Source organism: Capra hircus, chromosome 22 (genome assembly GCF_001704415.2).
Source record: "Capra hircus breed San Clemente chromosome 22, ASM170441v1, whole genome shotgun sequence".
Classification (NCBI taxonomy): Eukaryota; Metazoa; Chordata; class Mammalia; order Artiodactyla; family Bovidae; genus Capra; species Capra hircus.
This window is the reverse complement of record NC_030829.1, coordinates 43960475-43988288: the sequence shown is the minus strand read 5'-3', so window position 1 is coordinate 43988288 and position 27814 is coordinate 43960475. Positions and strand designations below refer to the sequence as shown.

General features: G+C 48.7%; 1 protein-coding gene across 2 annotated transcripts in view; it reads right to left on the bottom strand.

Annotated features, from left to right (window-relative positions):
• The window catches only part of ARHGEF3 (Rho guanine nucleotide exchange factor 3), a 311339-nt gene that overhangs the window by 257418 nt on the left and 26107 nt on the right, over positions 1–27814 (bottom strand). The window contains exons 1-2 of one of the 2 annotated variants that reach the window (XM_018038211.1): positions 17031–17249; positions 14433–14525 (exon numbers count right to left, since the gene is read on the bottom strand). In XM_018038211.1, the coding sequence (XP_017893700.1) occupies positions 14433–14494 (62 nt within the window). In that variant the 5' untranslated portion in view covers positions 14495–14525; positions 17031–17249. Of the gene's footprint in view, positions 1–14432; positions 14526–17030; positions 17250–27814 lie in introns of those variants that run through there. The other variant, XM_018038210.1, reaches the window with a different exon arrangement.

Below are 27814 nucleotides of genomic sequence, written 5' to 3'. Positions count from 1 at the left end.
CATTACATTTTGAGGGAAGGGTTAGAGCTCCACCACTGAAGTATAAGATAAGAAGGACCTGAGATTTCACCACTGTTTAACATTACGCAGGAAGCACTTGCTAACGTAGTCACACAATAAAAAAAAATTACCAATTTGAAAGGAAGAGGAAGCAAAATTTAATTGAGTTACAGACAACATGATTATATGCCTGGAAGAACTCCTCCCAATAATAATTTTTATTTTTTTATTTAAAAAAATAAAATAAGATCTGAAAAGTGATTAAAACCTATTTAAAAACCTATTAAAAATTATTAGAACCTATAAAAAAACTATTTTAAAAGTAGGACTATTTCATAATATTAGTCAACAGTAATAAAAGATGTTATTAATCAACAGCTTTCCTACATACCAAAAAAAAAAAAAATTCCATGAATATATGATGGTGATCTGGCCAAAGTAAATTATTCTAATAAAGATTCCTTCTTCTGTGCTGTCATAGTCCCCCTTCTCTGTTTGTGTGGATTTTGGTGGAATGTCTGAAATACACAGACAGCCCTAACCAAACAAGGACCTTGTCAAAAAGATGCTTATCTTGCTTTGGCTCAACAATCTCTGGTGACTGGGAAGCCATCTCCTGAGACAGCCTACTCGCCACCTAGCCAAGCCTAGTCGGTCCCTCTCCCATGCAGCACAGAGCAAGGAGACCCATTCTTCAAGATGTGACCTCACAGTGACAAGGCCGGTCACACTGGCCAGCACACATCTACTGGTTCCGCCCTGCATGCTGTTCCTCACAAAGCTCAGCCCCTGTCCTGCCCCTGGGCCTGTGCACGCTTCTCTTCCACCTGCCAAGAGTTTCCCTGAAGAGGCTATGGGGCTTGCTGTCTCAGCACTCAGGCCTGTGCTAAAACGGTATTCTCTGAAAAAACATCCCTCCCAGTTTCCCTGTCTAAAATCTCGTCTTATTCTCTATCCCTTCATGTAACTTGATTTTTCTTCACAGAATACGTCATCAGCTAATGTTGCTTCACACATCTGTCAGTGTATAGTCTGTTTATACAGACTTTCTCTCTAAAAGGTGAATTCCATCAAGACAAGGGTCACCATGTCTGCTTCATTCACTGCTGCCTCCCCGACCCTTAACACCCCCTTCTCAGACACAGCAGGGGTTCAATTAAAAAATGTTGGTTTTATGGACAGATGGATGGGTGGATAGAAAAACAGATTCTTTAAGTCCTCAGATCCAATTCCAACCCTCAGTTCAGTTGCTCAGTCGTGTCTGACTCTTTGTGACCCCATGAACTGCAGCACGCCAGGCCTCCCTGTCCATCACCAACTCCTGGAGTCCACCCAAACCCATGTCCATTCAGTGGGTGATGCCATCCAACCACCTTATCCTCTGTCGTCCCCTTCTCCTGCCTTCAGTCTTTCCCAGCATCAGGGTCTTTTATAATGAGTCAGCTCTTCACATCAGGCGGCCAAAGTATTGGAGTTTCAGCTTCAGCATCAGTCCATTCAACGAATATTCAGGACTGATTTCCTTTAGGATGGACTGACTGGATCGCCTTGCAGTCCAAGGGACTCTCAAGAGTCTTCTCCAACACCACAGTTCAAAAGCATCATTTCTTTCGTGCTCAGGTTTCTTTATAGTCCAACTCTCACATCCATACATGACTACTGGAAAAACCAAAGCTGTGACTAGCCAGACCTTTGTAGGCAAAGTAATGTCTCTGCGTTTTAATATGCTGTCTAGGTTGGTTATAGTTTTCTTCCAAGGAGCAAGCATTTTTTAATTTCATGGCTGCAATCACCATCTGCAGTGATTTTGGAGCCCAAGAAAATAAAGTCTCTCACTGTTTCCATTGTTTCCCCGTCAATTTGCCATGAAGTGATGGGACTGGATGCCATGATCGTAGTTTTCTGAATGTTGAGTTTTAAGCCAACCTTTTCACTCTCCTCTTTCACTTTCATCAAGAGGCTTTTGAGTTCTTCTTCACTTTCTGCCATAAGGGTGGTGCCATCTGCATATCTGAGGTTATTGATATTTCTCCCGGCAATCTTGATTCCAGCTTGTGTTTCATCCAGCCCAGCATTTCTCATGATGTACTCTGCATATAAGTTAAATAAGCAGGGTGACAATATACAGCCTTGACGTACTCCTTTTCCTATCTGGAACCAGGCTGTTGTTCCATGTCCAGTTCTAACTGTTGCTTCCTGACCTGTATACAGATTTCTCAGGAGGCAGGTCAGGTGGTCTGGTGTTTCCAACTCTTTAAGGATTTTCCCAACCCTACAAACTGAATATATTTTTAACACTGAAAACATTTTGTATTGGGGTATAGCCAATTAACAATGTTGTGATAGTTTCAGGTGGACAGTAAGGGGACTTAGCCATACACATACATGTATCCATTGTCCCCCAAACCCCTCCCATCGAGGCTGGCACATAACATTGAGTTACATGTGCTATACAATAGGTTTTTATTGGTTATCCATTTTAAATATAGCAGTGTGTACATCACCTTCCCAAAGGATTTTGTGCTCAGATTCTCAGTCGTGTTTGACTCTTTGTGACCTTGTGGACTATAGGTCCCCGAGGTCCCACCAGACTCCTCTGTCCATGGGATTCTCCCAGCAAGAATACTAGAGTGGGTTGCCATTTCCTCCTTGAGGGCATCTTCCCAACCCAGGGATTGAATCCGCGTCTCTTATGTCTCCAGTATGGGCAGGTGGATTCTTCCTACTAGCACCACGATTAAAGAGGACTAAAGGGGCATAAGAACAAAACGCAGTGCTTCAGCCAGGAATGCTCCCTGGATGTGGGGTGGGAAGGAGAAGACATGGAATGAGCTATAAAAAATGTTTTGAAAAAGCTAAGGAAATTTGAATATGGTCTGGATATTTAAAGATGTTATAGGCTTCAGATAAATAAATAGAGACTTGAATAATCAAAGAAGTAAAATTAATACTGAACACAGATTTTTTTTTAAAAAAGAGAGAGATATCTTTGGAAGGATAAGAGAAGTACCAAGTGCATTTCTGAATGGTAATAGTGACATCTGACTTGTGTTCCCTAAATCCACTCCCATTTCTTCCCTCAATCCTGAGATGGTTCTATGCACAAGGCTTCTGAAGATGAACCTCCTTGAAGAAAGTGTATCAGCTTTTAAAAACTTTTTTGAAATACAGCTGATAAAAGCCAATGTCTCTTTATGACATGGTGCTGGTGCTGCTGCTGCTAAGTCACTTCAGTCATGTCCGACTCTGTGCGACCCCATAGATGGCAGCCCACCAGGCTCCCCCGTCCCTGGGATTCTCCAGGCAAGAACACTGCAATGGGTTGCCATTTCCTTCTCCAATGCATGAGAGTGAAAAGTGAAAGAGAAGTCGCTCAGTCATATCCGACTCCTAGCAACCCCATGGACTGCAGCCCACCAGGCTCCTCCGTCCATGGGATTTGCCAGGCAAGAGTACTGGAGTGGGGTGCCATTGCCTTCTCTGATGACATGGTGCTAAAGGAGGGCAAAGGTGTTCCGGCTCACCTGGAGGCGAAAGGTTGCCTAGGTTGGGTTCTTCACCTTGTGCTGAATTAGCACTACCTTTTCCACTGAAAGGGCAAGGACATCCTATACTCACATTTGCCTATATGACAAAAACCCACATGAATAAAAGATGGGAAGCAGATCATCTGTCTTGAGTTTCTATATACTTCATTTGATGCATTTATGAAGTACTGCCGGCCTTTGGATCTCCTGCTATTTGTAAACACCTACGAATAGATTTCACTTACTGGAATTTATACACTTCCTTAGATTTCAAGTTAGTATTCGAAATAGAATTTATTTTCTTGTTTGCAATGTTAATGTAACCTCATGATAGAATTTTTTAAACTATTGGGACTTGCCCATTGACACAGGGAAAATCTTCACTTCCTTACTTTAGAATCATGTACTATGTCCAAACACTGGAATGAATTTATGCAAATTCAGAAAATACATAATAAAGAGAACAACTGACACTAAAAAAAGACATTTTAAAATTATTGCTAATTTGCAGAGGTGGGTAACAGCGGGTGACTATGAAGAAGACTGCCCCTATTTTAAGAGTTACAGGTCAAGGTATTTAGAGGTAGTCTGCAATGGATTTCCAAGTAGGGGGTAAAAAAAGTGCATATGTGTACACATATACACACACGGAGAGAGACAGTAATGATGCAAAACGTTCAAATAAAATCTAGGTTAAAAAAAATCTGTTAACTTTTCTTACAAATTTTCCAAATATAAAGTTGGGTGGAAAAAATACAAGATAAAACTTAGTTTCTTTGATAACATACTATAATAAAAAGATAAAGAACATGAAGAAAGGAGTTGTTAGGTCTTTCACAAGTGATTAGATCTTCATTGTTTCAGAACTTAAAATATGCCTACTATCCAAAGCACAATATTCTTTTTTGCATGACCGATAGTTTTATACTTTCCTTAAAATTTTCCGCAACAGTGAAAGTGTGGCTTCTGCCTGGAATGCTCACATCCTCTACCCCAGGAAGTGTTTTCATGTCACAGGAGAGGTGAAACTCTCCTTTACTTGCTTTAAACTGAAATTGAAGTCGCTCAGTCGTGTCCGACTCTTTGCGACCCCATGGACTGCAGCCTACCAGGCTCCTCTGTCCATGGGATTTTCCAGGCAATAGTCCTGGAGTGGATGGCCATTTCCTTCTCCAGGGGACCTTCCCAACCCAGGGATCGAACCCGGGTCTCCTGCATTGTAGACAGACGCTTTACCGTCTGAGCCACCAGGGAAGTTAGGGAGTACGAAACAGGTTATTAAAACTCACCCACAACACCATCACATAACGTAACAGAACATTCTGCCCAAGTGATTGTGAGGTTAACGGCTGACTCTCCCACTAATTAGAACCTCCATGCAGGCAGGGGCAGCATCGAGTTCCTGCTCATTTATTTGTAGGACAGGGCCAGGCACACAGCAGCCACTCAAGAAATATTTGTTACATGAATGGGCTATTATACAGCCCTTAAAAAAGAATGTATAGGAAGACCATGTAACGAAAAAATGATTGACACAAGTGAGAAGTATCATAACTACTATGATTACAACAGTGTGGAAAACTAAGACTTGGCAAAACCCTATCAACTACCAAAACTTAAGTGGTAGCAAGACAGGGTGGGGAAGGTAAGAAAATGAGCTGCCTTGGAAAAATCCTAAGAGTGTGGGAGGTGCCGAAGGAATGAGGAAGGACCACAGGGACCTGGGGAAACGGGGACAGTGAGGAAAGCAAGGAGGGAAGCGAGGCAAAGGGTGAAAACTTTCCTTACTTGTTCAAATGGACAGATGGGTAAAAAAAGGTCCTCAGCCCTAATCATGAGGACAACCTCCCAAAGCACAACCTGGCGCTGACCCGGCCCCATTAATTGCCAGCATCCATGGCTCCAGGACACCCAGGTTCTAACTCCACCTCTGCTACAAACTCACTGTGTAACCACCATGCACATCACCTCCCCAGGCAGTTTCCTTACGGGCAAAACGACCAGTCCCAGATCTAGCCCTGAGCCTGGAGCAGCGCCTGGCACACAGCAGGCCCTCGACCCACCCCCATCCTTACAGAAGACGCTGGCTCCTGTTCGCGTGCACAGCACTGCACAGGCTGGGACAAAGGGCACAAGCAGCTCAAGCCCCAGCAGCGAACACAGGGAGCCTGCTCGCGTTCCCGCGCTCTTCCCTCATCTAGAGTCTTAAGACGCCCTCCACTCAAAACCCAGAGGACATCCAAAACGAGCCAGCGCTTCATAAATGCATCATGACAGTTCTGTACCTCTGAGAGGTACAGTGAGCGCTTCAACCATTGCGGGTTCACACGCCCCCACCCCTAGCTTCATACAGCTCTCCAAGGCTGATTCTTGATCGATTTTCCTCCAGGAAATGTGCCACGCTCTTGCCTGGGAGGAATTTTTTTTTTTTTTAATCAGATTCCCAGGAGGGAGACTGACGCACATGGCCTCACCCAGCGAAGACTCAGCATCAGGACGGGTGCTGCTTTTCACGTGCCACCGTCTGTCTGCAGGGCAGGGGCTGGGTGAGCATCCCCTGCCAGGCTTGGCGCTGTGTTTCCTGGCACCACATCAAGTGTGGTGCCCATCCGAGTCCTCTTAAGTTTGAGTGTTTTTAAGCACTTCCCAGGTGCACATCGTGTGCCAGAGCCTCCAGGCCCTGCCTTAACCCTGCTTGTCTCCTGTTACAGACATTCATCTCCCCTTCCGTGTTGGAAGCAAGGCCCAGATCTGACTGCATTCCCCAGGGTGCTGATAGAGCTGAGCACACAGTGGGTACTCAAATAACTGCTGAACAAATTTTCCAAGGTGATCACCACAAGGATCATCATAGAAAACTCTGACGTCTCCTCCTCGCTTCTGCAGTTGGTGGGAGAATGATTTACAGGCTGAGAACAGACTAAGGCCACGCGCCAGGTGTTAACCAGGTGCCCAGTGACCTCAAGTGAGGGACTTCTTACCAGACTGAACCTTCACATCAACTTTATGACCTAAATACCACTGTTATCCACCTTCACGGATGGCAAACCGAGACCAGGAAAACTTCAGCAACCGGGCCAAAGATCGTCACCACTTTGTCTAACATCCTCCTGGCAGTTCCCCCATCACCAGGGCCCATTATGAACAGACTGCCTAGAATTAGAAACATGTTGGTGGGCTCCCAGTGAAACTCGAATGCCCACCGTCTGCACCTCAATGGATTCCCTCAGCTGAAGCCCAGTCCCACCCCTGGGGCAGCCACGGCAACCCCTCCCCATCCTGCAGAGGGGCTCCAAGCACTCACCTGCAAGGACAAGGTAAGACGAGGGTCCCAGTCGGATGAGAAACAGTGGGGAGTGGCAAGAAGGCCAGGGGCTTTCTCCCTTAAGAGCATCAAAGACACAGGTATCCCAACAACTACCTGCGACACTGGGGCAGGCCATGAAATTAAAAGATGCTTACTTCCTGGAAGGAAAGTTATGACCAACCTAGACAGCATATTAAAATGCAGAGACATTACTTTGTCAACAAAGGTCCGTCTAGTCAAGGCTATGGTTTTTCCTGTGGTCATGTATGGATGTGAGAGTTGGACTATAAAGAAAGTTGAGCACGGAAACATTGATGCTTTTGAACTATGGTGTTGGAGAAGACTCTTGAGAGTCCCTTGGACTGCAAGGAGATCCAACCAGTCCATTCTAAAGGAGATCAGTCCTGGGTGTTCATTGGAAGGACTGATGTTGAAGCTGAAACTCCAATACTTTGGCCACCTGATGCACAGAACTGACTCATTTGAAAAGACCCTGATGCTGGGAAAGATTGAGGGCAGGAGGAGAAGGGGATAACAGAGGATGAGATGATCGGATGGCATCACCAACTCAATGGACATGGGTTTGGGTAAACTCTGGGAGTTGGTGATGGACAGGGAAGCCTGGCATGCTGCGGTTCACAGGGTCACAAAGAGTTGGACACTACTGAGCAACTGAACTGAACTGAACTGGGGTAGGTACTTAAAACTGCTCATTCATCTGCAAAATGGAGGCAGACAATGTGCATTCTGCTCAATTGCCGTGGTGTTTGGAGCCAATACAATAAAAAGCCCTTCAGGAGGTGCCCAGAATTGGAAGACATTATTATAATTTTCTATGTAGAGAACTAGCCAGGCTCCCTGGAGAAGTGAAGAGCTTTTTCAGTGTCTTCACAGCAGATCTTTCAGGACACTGTCCTAATTAACGCCTCTAACCACACAAAGGACACAGAAAGATGATTTAGTGGGGAAAACCCACAACAAAGCAGAAGTTGAGGCTCAGGAGGCTGAACCTGGGCCTTGGCTTTTCCATTCTGGCTACAAGACCACAGCCCAGCACTTTGCCTCCCAAAGTGTCAGTTTCTCATCTGTAAAATAACATCCCTGGGTCTTCATGTGTCTCAGAGAAGATCACTCACTCAGTTACCTTAACACTCGTTTAATAACAACCTGTCTCTGGGCTTATGCCAATGAGTGTAATGAGGAGTGCATTCTGTTTTCATATTTATGCAACAAATGTTTAGTGAGTGATGACTCTATCCCAGGCACCGCCCTGAGGAGGCAACACAGACCACGTCTGTCCTCAGTGACTTACAAAGGTTTTCAGCTGTTTCAAGCAATATACCACACTGCCCTGGCGGTCCAGTGGCTAAGAATGCACCTGCCAATGCAGGGGCAAGGGTTTGATCCCTGGTCTGGGAAGATTCCACATGCAGCAGGGCAGCTAAGCCCGTGTGCCACAAACACTGAGCCATGCTCTAGGGCCTATGCTCTGCAACAAGAGAAGCCACTGTGGAGAGAAGCCTGCGCACCCCATCTAGAGAGCAGCACCCACTCACCTCAACCAGAGAACGCCCACACACAGTAACAAAGCGCTGGGGCAGCCCAAACTTTTTTTTTTATTAAATATATATACACACAGGTATATATACATCTAAAATTATAGGATTGAAAGGAAAAGTCGTTAATCAACCAACTGTCACACAATCAAGGAGAGGCAGAGCAGATGCTGCACACTCGTGTTTCAAATTGCAGCTGAGTGTTCTTTGTACAGAAAAATTTCTGCCTGAATAAAAACAGGCATGAAAACACCTGACCCTTCCACTTTTCCACTCACTCCCTGGCAGGTTTTGACAGAGACTGGAAGACCTCTTTCCATCTTTTGCCTACACTACTATTTTAAAGTTCTTATTAAAAAAAAAACAAAAAAACAAAAAAACATGAAAGCATTCAAATATCCAGCATCTATGCCTCTCTGTCCCAGGAACATCACTGCAGCACTGGGAAGAAGCTTCAAGATCTTCCAGTCGGCGTATCCCCAGCGTAATCCAGGCAACAGCAGGTGTGGCGGGCAGGGGACCGCACACCCTACCCTCCCTTAAAAGACCCCTCCCTGCACACTGACCTTTTACAGGCTCTGTTGAGTCCTGTGAGGAAGGTCACAGTTGTCTGAGCCGAAGTCAGCAATGGCCAAACAAGTCTGGCCACAGGCCCCATTTTCCCCTTCGGTGCTTATTAATGTTTGGAGGCAATCATGCTCTGAGGAGCAGACTGCAAGAGATGCTGACAGAAACTCCAGGAAGACACCTTGGAGAGGTGAAGTGCCTTGCTCAAGATCACAGGGCTGCTGAGTGTGAGACTGAAGGCTAGTGTCTCTGCTCAGGAGGCATTACTCTCCCTTTTGCTGGGTCTCCAGCTTCTCAGGCGCATCCCAGGTGGCACGAGTGGTAAAGAATCCATCAGCCAATAGAGGAGATGCAAGAGACACAGGTTTGATTCCTGGGTCAGGATCTACATCCCCTGGAGGAGAAAAAGGCGACCCACTCCAGTATGCTTGCCTGGAGAATCTCACGGACCAAGGAGCCTGGCAGGCCACAGTCCATAGGGTCACAGAGTCAGACACGACTTAGCAACTGAGCATGCACGCAGACGCCAGCTGCTCAAGGTCAGCAGTTGAACTTCTGGAGGTGGAGGAAGCTGAGCAGGCCCCCACAGCCCTTGGGCAGTGAACAAAGAGCTCATAAAAATCAGTGACCAGAACAGCTCCTGCCTAAAGGACAAGATGGAAGCTGATAAGCAGGTCAAGCAGACAGCAACTAACAACAAACTCCAGTACTTTGGCCACCTCATGCGAAGAGTTGACTCATTGGAAAAGACTCTGATGCTGGGAGGGATTGGGGGCAGGAGGAGAAGGAGACAACCAAGGATGAGATGGACGGATGGCATCACTGACTCGATGGACGTGAGTCTGAGTGAACTCCGGGAGATGGTGATGAACAGGGAGGCCTGGCGTGCTGCGATTCATGGGGTCAAGAAGAGTCGGACACGACTGAGCGACTGAACTGAACTGAACAACAAACGGTGAAACTAGCCTGTCTAAGGTGAGGGCTCTTGAGGCAACCTACCCTTAGATTGTGCAAACTAAACACCGCACACAGCAAACCTCAATTCCAGATACAGCTCTTCATGCTGTGATTCATCCACTAATCACCCTGGGGATTTCTCTGGCACTTCCACTTCCACTAGAGGTTAAGAACCACATGCTTCCCCTGTAGGAGGCACAGGTTCAGTCCCTGGTCAGGGAACTAAGATCCCGCCGCAAGTTGTGGCCAACAACAAAAGAGAAACCATTCTGTCTTCCAGCCAGTTCAGCCCACTAAAGCCGCTCACGGGTTGAGAACTTATTGTGCACAGGGCTCTGGACTAGACGTGGAGTTTTGCTGCACCAGACAAGTCAGTAAAGTAGCCAAGCCAGCACAAAGGAGGTGCTCAAAACACCCTGGAATAAATGACGGAGCCAGAAAAGAGCTTTATTTTCATAAAAGAGATACACATTTGTACAACCTGAGAGTGACAGGCCCTGCAAGCAAGGAGTAACCCCGTACTTGAACATTTTCCGAAAGCGCTTAGGGCTGCTAAGCAAGGATGGGAGGGTCATTGACTGGCTGGCTGACTCATGAACAAATGAATGAATGGAAACCTTCCACTTCTCCAGTCCTAACCTGCTATCCATTTCAAGGAGCTATCACAAGGCCATATATACGAAGGACTTATGTGAAGAGCAAGGGATTCTCCCCTCAAAATCCTCTTGAACATCAGCCATTTCGATTGCCTAATTCCGCTACTGCACAGCTGAGGAAACAGAGGCACAGAGGCGCTATCCCGCCAGCATCACCGATAGCAGCAGCAAACTGCATTCCCAGGGCTTCCTCTTCTAGGAAGCTTGTGTTCTTGTGAGTTGGTACCCAGAAGAACAAGTGACAAGTAACGGTTGCTCAGTTAATAAATGCTTTGGGACTAGGTCTCCTCACAATAAAGTCACTTGCTTAAAAGACAAAATGTCCATAAAGCTCAGGAGCAAAATGACAGCCCCTCAGAAAGGAGTGAGGTCTGTGGGCAGGGCCTCCAGGAAGCCCCTCTCCTTGGGGACCTGGGGTTGGCTCCAGGTGAGCTCAGGTCCTTCGCAGGAGCAGGTTCTGTTACACCACCTCACCTCAAAGATCCGGGGTCCACCCCTTACCACTACCTGACCCCTACACTTGTCAGTCCAGAAATAGCAGTGGGCACCTACTGCCTGCCAAGCACTGGGGAAACAACTGTGAACAAAACAACCAAGACTTGGCCCCATGGAGTTCACAGTCCATTAAGTAAGGTAGACACTAAACAGATGATTACATATAGGATAAGAAATCATGTCAATGAATTATCATTTCTAAACCACAAGTCTGGCTGAATCAATCTTCTGTAAGAAAAATCTTCCTAGACTCCTCACGCTATGTGGGATTAAATATAAACAAACAAAAATGAAAACAGATGCCTTAACTGGGGGCCAACTCCAGGCCAGGTGCCTGACTATGACTAACTCAGGACATGCCATTGCAGGAGGTACTATTATTATCCCCATTGACCAATGATGAATTAAAATTTTCCACTTAACTACTGCTCATTGTGTGTGCAAAAGCCCACTCCCTCCAACCCTGAATTCCTTGAGAATTCATCTTACTTAAGTCGCTGTCTCTGGTACACACATTTATATTTCATAAATTCCCACTGAATGAATAATTAACTAATCAATGGGCTGGTTTCCTTCAAGGCATTATCAGTTAATAAAATCAATTTGAGGAATAAGTGCTCCTAATAGTCACATAAGAAGTAGCTGCGATGTTGTGTAAAGAGCCAGAGCCCGAGCCCCTGCAGGCCTGGGACCAGGCTTGTCTGTGTGAACTCACACAATCATTTCCCCCTCAGGCCTGACTGCTCCACACTGTCCTGATGAAGAAGAAACCAGACAGTGAGGCTAGGACCTCTGTCGGCTCTGCATGTTTATGTGTCTGAAACATTATGGGGAGTTGGGGGCAGGGGCTGGGGCTCAGGAGGACCTCTGAAACTGCACTCTGCCTGCTTTAAGAATAAGGTCTAAAGTTAAATATTTTAGGGAGGATAACTAATCAGGTCTATGAGGGCAAGAGAAGAACCTCCTCTCTGGCTACAGCTCAGTGGGCTTATTTATCGTAATCAAGTAGTTTCGTTCCCATGACAAACAGGCCCACCCTGAAAGCCCCTTACCAGGCAGGTGTTTTGGACAAACACTGGTGGGACCATCACCCCCAACTGTACACCAGAGCAGAGGAGCTGGTGAAATGCAACAGCCCGTGTTCATATGCTGGAGGCAGACAAAACCCAAAACACACTCTCCACTTCTACATTCTTCTCTAGGAAGACCCCTGAGTGTGCACAAGGACACCATGAACATGGGCCTGATGGCTCCATGTGGTCCATAAGCTATGACCACAGAAGAACTCGCCACTGAGCAAGCATGAGTCTGTCTGTCACTCAAAGTGAGAGCAATATGTAGGAGCCGGGGCTCCATGGCAAGACAGGGTATTTGTTAATTTTCCTTTGTTGTTTGGATTGTTTTTGAATCAATTTATGTCCTCATGTCACCTAACGGACATACTGGGGGTAACAACACAACTCCCTACCTCACAGGGCTGTGGTGATAATTAAATGAGTAACCCAAGTGATCCAGAGCCTGACACAGACTAAACACTCTGATTGTTGCCAAGGATGATGGTGATGGTAGTGGATGCATTCATTTGAGTAGGGAAATCCAAAGCAAGGCTCTCCCAACAACCCCTGCCAGGATCTGGAGAGAAGCAGGTGATCCTGGGATGACCGATCCTGGAAGAGCAGACTTGGGTGCTTTTCAGAAGAGAAACAGAGAGGTGTCCACTCTTGGGCAAGACCTGGGTTGCCCAGGGGCCTAGGCCTCAGGATAGTCACTGAGTCCTGTAAGGACTGACGCTTGCTGGGGCCACTGGGAAATGCAGAGACCGGAGAAGATGAACTTCCCAGAGTAAAGAGAAGGGGGAGGAAATTACAATCACGGAGAGATACCATTGTTCACCCATCAGACTGGCAAAAATCAAAAAGCACGAGGAACTGAGGTGTGGCAAGGGGTGGGTAAAGAGGGAATCTGGTGTCTGTTGGTAAGTGCTGCTTCTTAGAAAACGAACTGGCAATATTTATGAAAATCTTAAATTCATTCACAGGGTAGCCCAACAACTTCACTCATCAGTAACCAACATATCTGCCCATGTGCTTGGAGGCATAAGCCAGAAAGTGCATCAAAGCACTGCTATTAAGGGTAAAAAAGAGAATCCACCCACTCACCACCAACAGGAAAACACTGAGATTCTCCTGCCATGGACCCAATACTCACTTTGCAGCAAAACAAGGTAGTTTCACATGTACTGTCTTGAAAACATTTAAAATCATATTATTGAATGTTTTACAAAGGGTACAGAATAGACCAGCAAGCATAGTATGACAGACTGTTTTTAAAGAACAGGAAGGAAGGAAAGAATGACTTTTTTTCCTATGCATATTGCCTGGAGAATTCCATGGACAGAGGAGCCTGGAGGGCTATAGGCCATGAGGTCGCAAAGAGTCAGACACAACCGAGCAACTAACACACATAGACACCTCGTAAAAGTTCTGCAAGGAAATTCACAAACTAGGTCACAGTGGTTACTTCTGGGAAAGACAAGAGTAGGGTGTGTGCAAGGAATGAAATGGCGGGGCGGTGGGGGAGGCTCAATGGAGACTTCACTTTTATTAACTAGGAAAACTTATCCATGCATTTCTTGAGTATTTCAGTTCAGTCGCTCAGTCGTGTCCGACTCTTTGTGACCCCACGAATCGCAGCACGCCAGGCCTCCCTGTCCATCACCAACTCTCGGAGTTCACTCAGACTCACGTCCATCGAGTCCGTGATGCCATCCAGCCATCTCATCCTCTGTCGTCTCCTTCTCCTCCTGCCCCGAATCCCTCCCAGCATCAGCGTCTTTTCCAAAGAGCCAACTCTTCACATGATGTGGCCAAAACACTGGAGTTTCAGCTTCAGCATCATTCCCTCCAAAGAAATCCCAGGGCTGATCTCCTTCAGAATGGACTTGAGTATTTAGACTAATGCATTTATTTATAAGGAACAAAAAAAGAAAAGGTGGAAGGAAGAGGAAGAGATGATGCCTTCAAGAGACGACAGAGCTGCTAAGCGCTAAGGCTCTGCCTTCGCCTCCTCTGCACTCAGCACCAGCAAATGCAGAAACAGCACATCCACGCATAAGCCCATTATTTCCTGGAATGAGCGTCCTTGGTTTTTAGAATCAGATATTTAATTCTGGACCAAAAATTCCCTCATACTTGACAAATGTATCCTTCCTCTGGTGTCAGGAATTCAAGCTATGAAAAGGGGACACATGGAAGTTTTGCTGTCTCCAAATTCTTGATGGCCTCCACTGACAAAAAAAGTCCTGAACCGCACTTATTGTTCCATGTAAGAATTTTTTTTTAATTTTAATTTTTAAAGAAATCTTTACCTTTCTTTGTTTTCTTCCATTTCTCTAAAGGCACATTGATTCATTACTCTGGAGTTGTCCATAGACGCTGCGTCACATATCCAGGTCTTCTTTCTGAAAAAGCAAAATAACCAACACTTATAAACTGGGTGCACTGATGTTAACACAAAGAGACGCAATCAATACATACAAAAGGAATATATCAAAGGCTGCCCAGTGTCCATCAAAATCCATTCTCCCTTTCACCCACGGGTTATTTGAGTTTTATCGGGGACTACATTTCCCAGGCGTCCTTGCAGCTACATGCAGCCAGGAATGAGTTCCAACGGAATATGAGAGGATGGGGTATGTTTCACTTCTCTATCTAGGTCTCAAGACAGGGGCAAGCCTTGTTCATCCTTTCCCCTGGCTGGAACTCAGTGCTGACCATGCAGATGACGACCATGCACTTGGAAATTACAAAACAACAAGATAGAAGGCACTTGGGCCTGTGACTCTGCGTGGAGCACAGGGGCCCTCTGAACTTGGAACTACTTATCTTCGAGAGAAATGTCTTTGTTCTTTAAGTCACTTTAAGTTTAATAAAACTTTAAGTTCTAATGGATCTTGTTCCTATGGCTGATAAACTCTCATCAAGTTGATACTATGGTTAAATATTTTCACCGGGGCCCTTCGGAGGGTGGGTTTGGTTATTTGGAGCCTGGGACAGTCTGTGTCTATGGAGACAGGTGAGGCCAAATTACTTTGGGTCACAATTTTGGTAAAACCACACGTCATTTCAAACAGGTACTCCATCAGCGTTTGATGGATGAGGAAGTGTTAATAAGCATGTAATCTCTTCCCGTGTGAAATGTCTTGAAGGCAGAGCACGTGGTATGGAGTCAGAACACTGGGACCCACAAGTATGAGCTGTGAGCTTCACTTCATGAAACTACTGCTCAGGATGGTAAAACGCCATCTGAATGTGCGCCATACCCGCATTTAAGGATTTTAGTCTGGGCTGAGGAGCAACAGAGGCTAACCAACAGGGATAGAGACACAGACGTGGGGAGAACATTCCGATGGTGGAGGTTTCCACCCACTATTCCACTTCCTGAGCACCTGCCCCAGGGTGACTCTGAGATACAACTCAGAGGTTCCCTCTCCAGTCTCAGGAGCTGCACCCCTCAGCACTCCAGGTGTGGCTCTAGCGTTAAAAGACACATTCTCTTTCTACAACACAGCCAGAACACTGAGCAGCTACTTCCTTTGTAACCAAAGAAACAGCTGTCAGTTTCAACACAGGAAGAGCTGGCTGTGTAAACCGTGCTGAGGGATGGTGTGCTGGTCCCCAGCCTGGAGCCTCCTAGACAAAAGGGGGTCCAGGAGAGTTCTGACGCCCATGACCTTCATGCTACGCTGTCGCGGCCCAGCTCCCTGCATCAGCTGCGATGACTGCTGAGCATCACAGGTCACTTGGCCAAATCCTCCCTGCCCCCTGCGCCACCCTCCTCCATGTGTGCTGCTCTGAGTCTGGCCTTCTCCGAGATCAAAGTACCGAGTGGATCAACTTTCAGATCCAGGTGAACAGGACCAGATACCTGGGACCTCGGCACTGTGAGGCATTGGACAATCAGTTTGGGGGAGAATCTGCAGTCACAGCCTTCAACCCTGCTCTTTAACTTGCAAAGAGCACACCATGAGATATTTTTAGTATCTGGATCCCTGTCTGAGGCCGATGCTCTGGCTGGCTTCTCTCAGAGTTTAACTCCTTCAGCTAAGGCCTGTGCATCATGGAGGGACCCAGAGAAAGGCAAGAGGGAAGATAATGGCTCCTGGAAGGAGGAGGGATGTAAGGCACTGGGACTTGAACTCAGAGTCCCGGAGGGGCCACTGCGTCCCTGCAGTGAAGGGACAGAGCAGAAAGCAGCGGCCGCTTCTGCAGCTATAAACACCTCAGTCCCCCTCGCCTCGGCCTGGAAGCCACATCTGCTCCGCATAGCAAGCTCTTCTGCAGCACAGTAACTGCTGCAAGAGGATTTGACGCCTACATCCCAAATGATGCCAACAGAAGGCTCTCCTCCAAGTCACATTTCCTCCGCAGCTTTGAGGTCAGAGCCTTCCCTCCACGGGCCCACTGGCTAGTTCTGAGTCGGGTTTTACTCTTTACTTCCTGGTGTTAGAGAAGGTTTTCTGTACAGAGTCATCAAGAAACCACTGCTCTTCAGCCTGCAGGTAAGGACGGGGATTGGGACACCCATTTCTGTACCCCAGCCCTGAGGGATTCCCAGTGCGCAGACACTGACATGGATTATCTCTCAGCAAATTCTCACACCAGCCCTAGGAAGCAGGTGCTGCCTCACTCTATGAATTGGAAAACTGGGTTAAGATTTGTCAAAGGTGTACAGACACCAAATGGCAAAGCATTTGTTCTGGGGGGTTCCTAACCATGGTATTATAATGTGCAAGGCAAAGCTCAGTGCTGGCTGAATGTATGAATGAATGAACAATACTTTCAAAAGCAGTCTCAGGGCTGTGGGGAGACAGTGTCTCCAGGGGGACTGCCCTCACCCACCCTGGATGCCCTGGTGATATCCTCAGATTCCTCCCAAGGCACCTACTCGGCCCCTGAACACTTACTCTGAATCCAGAATTGCCAACTTCTGCAGGAGTGTATGTGCTCAGTACTGCTGCTGGTAATGGCCAGGGCAACCACTGGCTCAGCATCTCCTATCTGTGGATGAGACGCTCAGGGCTTTCATGCAGAGGCTCCTCTCATCCACCCACGGCCGCACAAGGAAGGCAGGATCACACCCCTTTGAGGGACGGCACAACTGGAACTCACAGAGGTTGTGATGAGCTTGTGATTAAGGTCTGGACACTTAAGCGAGGTCAGTGTTCAAACTCTGAGGGGCTGGTGGAATGGCACAGGCCTTTCCTCGACCTCACCAGACCCACCACTCACCCTGAGTCATCAGCAAGTCGTGAAAGTAAGTGCTGTTTCAACTCTTTAGCCGGAAAGCTCTGTATTAATCTAAAGCTACTGAACATTTGCTATGCCAGTCCCTTCATGGAAGAGGAGTCCTAATTCTCCCCAGCTAAAAACTGGCACCACCGCCTCCCCTCCTCCATGGGCTGCATCAGTGGTGACCATCATCTCCTCAGCATCGTCTTCCAACAAGGTTTCCACTGGACACCAAATCTGGCTAATTCTTCTCTAAGAAACATCTCTTCTCAGGACAACCAAGTGTTAGTGAGGATGTGAAGCAACCAGAACTCTCACAGCCTGCTGCTGGTGGGAGCACAGACTGGTCCAATCACCCTGGAAGATGGTCGCAATATCTACTCAACCTGCCTTTGCTCCCAGGTACCTACAGGGACCATGAGACATTATCTAGAATGTTCTCAGCAGTACTGTTCTCAGCACAACGGTCCTGTATGAGTTTCCTTCTGCTGCTGTAACAATCACCAGCTTAGTGCTATTTGTCATCTTATGGTTCTGGAGGTCAGAAATGGGTCCGCAGGGCGGCACTCCTTCTGGAGGTTCTAGAGGAGAATCCATGTCCTTGCTTCTCTAGCTTCTCCCTGCATTCCTTGGCTCATGGCCCCTTCCTCCTCTTCACAGCCAGCAGCGGAGCACCTTCTCTCACCTCTGCTTCCATCGTCACAGCTCATCCTCTTACCAGACACTCCCGCATTCCTCTTACAAGGATCCTTGTATCTATACCGGCCCACCCAGAGATTTTAAGATCATTGCCCCATGTTAAGGCCCTTAACTTGGGACTTCCCTGGGGGATCAGTGGCTAAGAATCTACACTCCCAGTGCAGGGGGCCTGGGTTCGATCCCTGGTCAGGGAACTAGATTCCATAGGCTACAACTAAATGATCTCACGAGGCACAACTAAAGGTCCCGTGCACTGCAATGAAGATCAAAGTTTTCGCATGCTGCAACTAGGACCCAGAGCAGCCAAACAAATAAACAAACATTAAAAAAAAAAAAAAAGACCCTTAACTTAATCACACCTACAAAGTCCCTCCACCAGATAACGTAACACAGTCACATGTATTACCAGTGAATGGTACCTGTAACCAAAGGTGAGGTCATGGATAACTTCTGAGGGACCATTCTTTGCCTCACCTCCAGTCCCAAACCAAAAGCAAATCCAAATGCTCATCAACAGTAGAATGAATGAAATAAAAGGTGGCAATTCACAGCATATGAGAATGCACGGTCTACAGCTACCTGCAACAAGGATGATGCTGACGACAACACTGAGCCGATGGAACACACACAAGAGCACTTGCTGCATGAGTTTGTCTGCAGAAAGGGCAGAACCAGGTCAAGTTTGTCTCCTCTGCCGTTTCCTTCAACTCAGAGTCTTCTTACTTCAACTCACAGTCCTCTCAAAACAGTCACTGCTTATTCTATAAATCAATGTAGACACAGACATGCTAAATTCCCCAACTTTGCATGCCACCATTGGAGTCAGCAGTTACGAAAATCCAATGAATGCATTTATAACTAAAGAAGAAGGAGGCGAGGAGAAAGGAGGAGGAGCAAGTGCAGCAGCAACAGTGTATCGGCCTGTCTTCACCTCTGGATGACGCAGATCCCAGCTCACTTCCTGACCATCCCCAATCCTGCCAGTAGCTGTTCACCAGACAGACCCGGAATGGCCCTGACCCCCGCTGCACTGTCCTCCGTCTCCCCTTCACTCCTGCCACTCACCTGACCCAGCCATGGACACACCCACCTGACACACCACCCTGCCCCCCGGACCTCCCCCTAAACCTCTGTAGGACTTGCAGTACAAACCATCCCATCTGCTCTTACTTGCTACCGTCACACAGTAATTGCTAACAGAGACAAGCACCTTAATCTAGTCTCCCCAGTCAGACTACGAACTCTCAAGAACAGAAATCAGGTCTCTCCTGTTCAGGAATTGTCCTCCTTCTAGTTCTGACTGCATGTGAGTGCCTAATGCTACTTCATAATAACTACTAATGACACAACTGCCTTTGCTGAGCACCTAACATGCATCGGGTTCAACACTCCTCAAGCGGGACCTCACTTCCTCTTCTCCCACCCAATGAAGGGGGTGCTACCACGATCGCTGTTTTGAGTAGGAGGCACAAAACGGCCAGTTAACTTGCCCGAGGCCCCGAAAGTCATCACTAGAGGATGGGATTTGAGCCCATGTCATCTGACCCCAGGGCCCGTGGTGCCCTTGACCAAGACCCCACTCTGCTTAATGCCCCACCCAAGTTGGGTTAGGCATACAGTTGGTGCTTGATAAATATGTGACATTCCCCCCCCCCATAAAAAAAGATATACTAAGAAGGAGAAAAAAACAACAACTTTCACAGCACACAAGTAACAAATCAAGACTCGTCACAAAATAATTTTTTAGTCTCAGAGCTCAGACGGGAACACACCCCCTGGAGAGACTTGAAGAGGCCCACCTGCTCCTTCCAAGCATCATGCTTGGCTTTCGGGAGCGTTATAAACATTTATCAGCAAACCGTCAGGGTTTGTCCTCCAGGCTTTTATCAAAACAGGGAGAGCTGGATACACTTTTTCTTCTTTTGTCCACCAACCTCAGGACCAAAGCCAAAGTCAGGGTGGAAGACAGACTGGACGACGGGGGCTATGACCACAACGCCCTGAGCCACCTGCCCTCGATGACCTCACCTCTCACAAGGCCAAAGAATGTGGCCCAGAGGCCTTGACTGCAAACAAGGCCGCCGCCCCCGAGGGCTGCTGTGGCCAGAGATAAACTGAAGCGGAGATAATGACACTGACATCATGCCATGACCCACAGTGCTGGCCGCTGGCTCAAGCCCGTGCAGTCCGTCCCTTAGAGGCTGGCCCCTCACTCAAATACCGAACGGCGCTCTGTCCAGCAGCGCAGACGCGGCGCCACAGCCTCGGCCTCCCGCAGACTGGCTCACAGCATCCGAGTGGATACGGATGGGAGTGCCTTTACCCAGGGTGTGCAGACTACCCAGAACAAGGCATTTCTAAACCACTGCCTCTGAGCAGGGACGTGGGGCTGGCTGGAAGTTAGGGAGGGCTTCGGTTACATCTGTACCACTAGCGGTTTTACAAGAACAAAAAAAACAGAGTTGATGTATGTGGGGGGTTATTAAAATTGTCTCAAAGTTTAAAAACCAAACCGTGATGGTTACAGCACGGTGTGGTGGAGCAGTGATGGAGAGATGGACAGTTACAAGGGGAGGGGCAGCCACGGCCGCAGGAGGGAACCACGGATGGGGTCTGGTCTCAGCGGGCTCTGCGCCTCTGGGCAAAATGAGACGATCTACACCGAGTGTTTAGCCAAGAAGATGCACTCAGTCAGAGATCAGTGTTTTCGAAATTTACTCCATCCTTCCTGGAAGCCAGACATCGTGAGGTCCTGGAGGGTAGGGAGTCGGAGACCAAGAGTTTAGGAATGAGGTCTCCACTACCACCCTCAGAGAGACACTTTGTAAACAGCCACTCTCATCCCCACAGGCTTTCCCAGTCCTCCAGTGATTCCCCGGTGCTCCTGCCATGCCCCACCCTCACCCAAATCCCGTTATGTGCTCGTGTCTTCTCAGCTCCACTGGGTGCAGAGGCAGCCCAACTGTGAGCACACTGACAAATACGAGTTCCCTGGATGAAAGAACAAATTCAACCAACTGCACTTGTCCACTCTCTCAAAAGACAGCACAAACTTGGTGCAGGACCAGGGCCCCTTGGAGGCTATTGCCACACACCTGAAGATATAAAGCGGCCCTCGTGGGAGTTGGCTGCCCCCAGCATCACGACAAAATGAGGCCTCAAGAGGCAAGCTCCCTCAGTACCCTCCTGAGCCCTCAAGTCACCCTCTCAAAGGAAGATGTAGGCTGGACCCAAGGACATGGGGTAACATTTCTAGACACAAAGTCAAGATGCCCCAGTGATAGAATGGGTACAACCGACTAACGCCATCATCACACGTGTTCCAACAAGCATCCTGGACTCGCTCCTGGCCAGGCAGCCTCCAGCTTCAGTGGCTGGCTCCCCACATGGCTTAACTGCATGGAGAGGCCGAGCTGAGCACGCCCTGGTGGCAGCCACAGTCCCAGTTCTCACTGAGTGGCTTCTATCACATGCTCCTTTGGGGAGACAGGGAGAGGAGACTGGTCCTCAGTTTTCAGGTCCTCATCCCAAGTCTCAGTCTTCCCAGTGGGAGGTCAGATCCCAGATCCCAGGAGGAGGGTTTGATGGGGATAGCACCAGTGCTCAAGTCCTGTCCAGCTCCTAGCTGCCTGTCCTTAGGCCTGAGGGTATTGCGATTCCAACCAGGGCATCTCCTGTCCTAGAGGATCCATATGCCAGGGTTCCTGGGTAAGTCCTCATACTATGAAATAGTTCCAATGCAACAACAACAACAAAGTTTGAAAAACGTGCTTTTCACAAAACCTCTAAGCCTCTCCAACAATGTCTTTGATGGACGCTCAGTTTGTTTTTGCTGATAGACAGAGAACATGCTCATGTATTCACAGAGGACACAAGGTAGGAGGGAGTAAGCCACAGGTCAGAGCAGTGTGCCCACTGTAGGATGGACACTGCCCAAGCACGGCTCATCCAAGGGAGGGCATGCAGGCTCCCCAAGGATCTGGGTACCATGTCTGCCACCGTCGTCGTCTCTGCCCTCCTCCTCGCCACAGGCAATGGTGACAGCAGCCTTCCTATATGCCAGGTACTCTGCGGAGGGCTTCAAATGCTTGATCCCATTAAGCCGTCTCAGCAATGCTGTAAGATAAAGACTCTTACCTCCTTCTTACAGAGAGGTTTAAGTGCCTTCCCCACGTCCACGGAGCTAGTGAGTGGAAGAATCAGGGCAAAGCATAAAAATAAGTGTGCTTATCTCCACCACACCCTACTTAACAGAAGTCCAAAAGGGAGATGATTCTCGTAAAATGGCCCTAGAATAGACCTTGTGCTAATGTTGCCATCTGGGAATAAAACCGGATCCTTTGGTCAGGGCAACATGTTCCTGACCTGATCCTTCACCAAACAGGGCATTTATTAAAGTGAACTTCGTAGAACTGACACATGTCACACTCACTAACTCAGCTCGAGGAAGGTAGTCCGGTTTGCCTCACCATCATTCATTTCCTGCAGAGACAAATGCTTACATACAGCACACTTCATGTCCAAAGGGTGCTTCAAAACACCTGCCAAAAACGGGGTGATTTCTCTGAGAAGCTCAACTATAAATAATGTTTCATGACATCTAGGAGACAATATAAGATTCCCTGGAATTAAATATATCAAGGACCCACTCTATACCTGCATTTAGTCACATGACATCCCCAGGAGATGCACACTGTTGGCCACATGTTACAGAGAAGGAAACGGGCTGCAGCAGCTCAGCCAAGCTCCAGCAGCTGGAAGTGGACCACGGAGACTGAACAGCTGGATCTGATTCCTGGACCGAGGCCTCCAAACTTCCCAAACCCACAACTGGCAGCCTGATTCCCCCAAGAAAACTCTCTGGCTAAATCTTAGCTCCATGTCTGTGCTCTTATCCGCAAGTATCAGCTGAGAAAGGTCCTACGGAGGAAAGGACCAATCACGGCCTCTGACACTGGAGGACAACTTCTAAAGTTAGTGGGGAAATCCTGCAGAACCCAGAATTCCCCTGGAAGGACCCTGGAGAAGGTGGGTTCTGAAGAGGGGTGCCCCCTCCCTTGCAGAGCCCAGTGCCGAGTAGGTGACTGTGTGTTCAATCGCACTTCAGGTGAAGTCAGTGGTTGGGACAGAGGGAACACACAGTCTTATAACCCTTGGACGCCCATGCAGGGCAGCCCTACAGGAACTGGGGCACACAGGATGTGGGGCCAGCTCTCACCACCCCCAATCTCCACCCCACCACCCCTTCCAGAATATACACTCACGTAAGCAGAACAGGATTCAATGACTGTATCTTTTCTTTAAATTAGTTTATGCATTTATTTTTGGCTCTGCTGGGTCTTCATTGCTGCGCGGGCTTTTCTCTAGCTGCGGTGAGTGGAGGCTCCTCTCTAGCTGTACTGTGCCAGCTTGTCATTCATAGAGGCTTCTCTTGTTGCAGAGCACGTGCTCCAGGGCATGCGGGCTTCAGTAGTTGCGGTACAGACTCTAGAGCACAAGCTCAATAATTGTGGCACACGGGCTCAGCCGCTCCACAGCCTGTGGGATCTTCCCAGATCAGGAATCAAACCTGCATCTCCTGTCTGGTGGATTCTTTACCAATGAGCTATCAGGGAATCCCTCAATGGCTGTTTCTTTCTTCTAAGAGCTTCCAGTTCAGTCAACATAAGTCAAACGCAAGAGAGATGAGATTCCATGGTACCGTATTTCCACAACTGTATGATGTACCATAAGCCGCTGAAAGATCTATATTATAAATGCTGAAAACATTCACACTACAGAGAACCAGACAAGCCTGTCAGTTCTGAAGTTAAGACTGAAGTGAAGTGAAGTGAAGTGAACTCGCTCAGTTGTGTCCGACTCTTTGCGACCCCGTGGACTGTAGCCTCCGTCCATGGGATTCTCTAGGCAAGAATACTGGAGTGGGTTGCCATTTCCTTCTCCAGGGGATCTTCCCAACCCAGGGATCAAACCCAGGTCTCCCACATTGTGGGCAGACGCTTTAACCTCTGAACTACCAGGGAAGCCCGAAGTTAAGACTACAGGGACTCTAATTTGACCTCTGCCACTTGGCGGCCTTGAGAGCCCAGAAAAGGCTACTTCGTGCTTTGGTTTCCCCGCCTATGGGCTTCCCAGGAGGCGCTACTGGTAAAGAATCTGCCTGCCAGTGCAGGAAATGTAAGAGACTCGGGTTCGATCCCTGGGTCAGGAAGATCCCCTGGAGGAAGGCGTGGGCACCCACTCCAGTCTGCTTGCCTGGAGAATCCCCATGGACAGAGGAGCCTGGCAGCTACAGTCCATGGGGTTGCAAAGAGTTGGACACGACTGAAGCAACTGAGCATTTTCATAGCACTACCCCAACTACAAAATAGGATGGTCATGGTGTCAGCTCCATGGCGCTTTTTCACAGAGCCAGTGAAGAACAGAGCACAGTGCTCCACAAAGGTGGACATCCCCTCCCCTCTACAGGAAACAGACAAGAAAGCAGAGGGTCTCGAGGAGAGGTTAGCAACTTTTGGAGGTCCCACAGTAAGAGAGTCCAGAATCCACACTGTATTTAGCACTGGGGGTCTCGGGGAGCAAGATGTAAGAGAGGGGGTCCCTGCTGGAACAGAGTGAGCCCGGGGCAGCTAGGTTAACGGGCCTGGGAGGCAGAACTTGAAGTGTGGGGAACTGGGCTACTGAGCAAACAGGAGCATGTTAAGAAGGAGGGAGAAACACTTTCAGAGAATATAAAACTACCCGGTGAGGAACCATTCCAGACCCACCCAGAAGGCAAGACCACACAGACACAGAGACCTCAGGAGCCAGTAAACTGGCCACCTCGACCACAGTCACAAAGAAAATGACCTTGCCAGTGATGGTCACCCTAAATGAGGCTTTGAGCATGCCACCCTCACCCCCTCCACCAGCCCCAACCTGCTGACAGCCCACCTGGCCCCTCCACTGATCCCCAGGTTGGAGGCTGAGACCTGGATCTGCTCTGAAAAATCCCCTCCAGGATTCCAAATCCCTGCCCTCCTCTCTGAGAGGCACACACCCACAAAACACACAAGAAATGACAAGGAGGTGTGAGCAAGCTACGCTGGGCCAGCCAAGTCACGTGGCCGGTGCTGGCCTGGCTCTGCCAGCTGCTGAACCCTCACCCACTTCTCAGGCACAAAAGTCACCAGGAGGTGCTTGCAACACCACAATGGGACCTTAACAGCTCAGGAGGCTGCAGAGCAAGAATGCACCTTCCACACACTCACCCAAAGTCTGCAGGTGGCGGGGAGACAGGAGTGAAGGAGGGCCCTTCTGCCCGGTTATAAGCCTTCCTCTGTGTCCAGAAAGGCGCGGACAATGGGAAGGGGCAGATGCTTCCGGAGGCAAAGCCTGGCACCCAAGCCCTGTGCTCTGCTGTGGTGAGAGCAGCTGTTCCCCATCACCCCCTCCCAAGGGGCTGGCAGGGAGAATGACACCACAAAGCAAAGGACACTGGAGGCAAGGGCCCCCAAGTCATGGAGGCATCAGCTGTGACAAAGACACTTGCTCTTGTGCAATCTGGGGTAGCAGCAGAGGGACACTCAAGTTCAAAACACCCAGGTGTTTTCATTCCTGCTGACTGCAGGAGGGGAGCAGCCACTGCCACTACCCAGAAACCACACCTGGTGACCTGGCACCGAGAAAGTCAACCTCACCCGACACGGCAGGACGTGCCAGGGCCTGTGGCTGAGGCCCTTGTGTTTTCCCAACAGAGTCACAGGGTGTTACAGCCAGAAGGACACGGTTCTTGGGGCCCACAGGTGTCCTGAGGCAGGACACAGAATCCCCCACGCACAGGCTCACACTCTGCTCCAGCTCGGGTCTCCCAAATCAGAATCGTGACGCTGGGCCTGGGAATGTGCACTTTGACAACTCACCACCACCAACAACCCCCAGGGTGACTGTGAGGCAGCCAGCCCCACACCAGGCTGCTGTGGAAGCTGGATCGGTCCAGCCTGCTGGGTCTGTCTGTGAGAAAATGAGACCAGACAGTGGTCGATGGTTCATTCATTTCAACAGCATCTACCCAGCGCTGCCCAGGGGACTGGATGTGAGGGAACATGGTTCCTGCCCCACGGGAAGCAGCTGGGTCCACCTGGGGAACTTCTCTGAAATGCAGGTATCCAAGCTCCACCCACCGCCTGTGATTCGGGTTCGAGGGACTCAATCCAGCAAGAATATGAAAGCAGGGCCAGACAAGAACATGAATCTAGAAACTGATGGAAGCCAAGTCTGGGGAGACTGACAGTATGGCATGAAGGATAGCTTTGCACAGCACCGGCTATGGGCCATCCCTCTGACTACTGCTGACACCACTGACATTCACCACAGCCCTATAGCAGAGCTGGTGGCCCCACCTCACAGATGAGAATAGTGAGGCACCTGTTGCCAACCAGAGCCGAGGATGGGATTCGAACCCTGGCAGCATGTGCCCTCTTCACTGGCATCCCCTCCTCAAGCCCCACCTCTACAACCTTGGCCTTTCTCTCTCCTGTCTTACTCTTCATCAACAATCAGTGACAAGGCCTGACCCCCTTCTCTCCAAATCAACTGCTAACACCACTTTAACCTTCCATTATAGCCTGTGGGCTCCCCCAGTGGCGCTAGTGGTAAACAATCTGCCAGTCGATGCAGGAGATGCAAGACAAACAGGTTCCATCCCTGGGTCGAGCAGATCCCCTCGAGAAGGAAATGGCAACCCACTCCAGTATTCCTGCCTGGAAAATCCCATGGACAGAGGAGCGTGGCAGGCTACAGTCCATGGGGTCGCAAAGAGTTGGACATCTTAGCAACTGAGCACATGCATAAAGTATGAATCCCGTCAGCCAGGTCCCTCCCTGGCTTAATCCTCTGCAAGGGCTTTCCATGGGCCAGAAGACACAAATCTTCCTCCCAAGTTTGCCTCCAGGATTTCCCACAGAGCTTCCCCTCCACTCCTCCAGGCTAACTTCTCTTAGCTCAGACCCTCAGCTCTCCCCAGAAGACAAGGCCACAGAGCTTTGTTCAGTTCAGGGTTAAGTCCAGAGTGTGTGGGGAGGGGCGGACTATGGTGATTGACTGACCAAGGGACTCTGCAGCTGGTCAGAGGCTCAAGGACGGTGGAGTGGCAGCAGAAGGGCCAGAAAGTCAATCTGGACAGACAGGCCAGGGCTAAACTGGGAAGGGAAGCCTGCGAACGTGACAGAGAGGAGCTAGGATGTAAGCCTGGGGCCATGGGTGGCTAAGGAGGCTCATGGAAGCAGGGGAGTAGTAGGGCCAAATTCACATTCACATGCTACTGGTGGAATGAATCGCCATTTTCTCTGATCTCCTTGAAAGGCAATCTGCCAAGAGCTAACAAAAATTTAAAATCTGCCTGCTCGCTGACCCAGCAATTCCAAGTCTATCAAGGATACTCACTGCAGGATCCCTTCAAATTAGCGACAAAGAGAAACTGGCCTCACTGGCCACCGAGAGAATAAACCACAGCCACAACTCTTCCAAACCCTGGGAGCTGCATGCATTTCAGAACTTATAACATTTGCACTTTAGAAAGGTAATAGAAAGTATGTATAGTATGTTCCATACAGCTGCAGCAGGGTCAAATGGAGCATCCACGGTCAAGTTCGTAAATATTTCTGCAGCTGAACATGTGACTTTCTGCCACACACTCTGAAGAGGCTCCTATTAACTCAGATCTGGGCATCCAATCAGTTTGCATCAAACTTTAAAAAAAATCATGTAGTAGCGTCTTGAT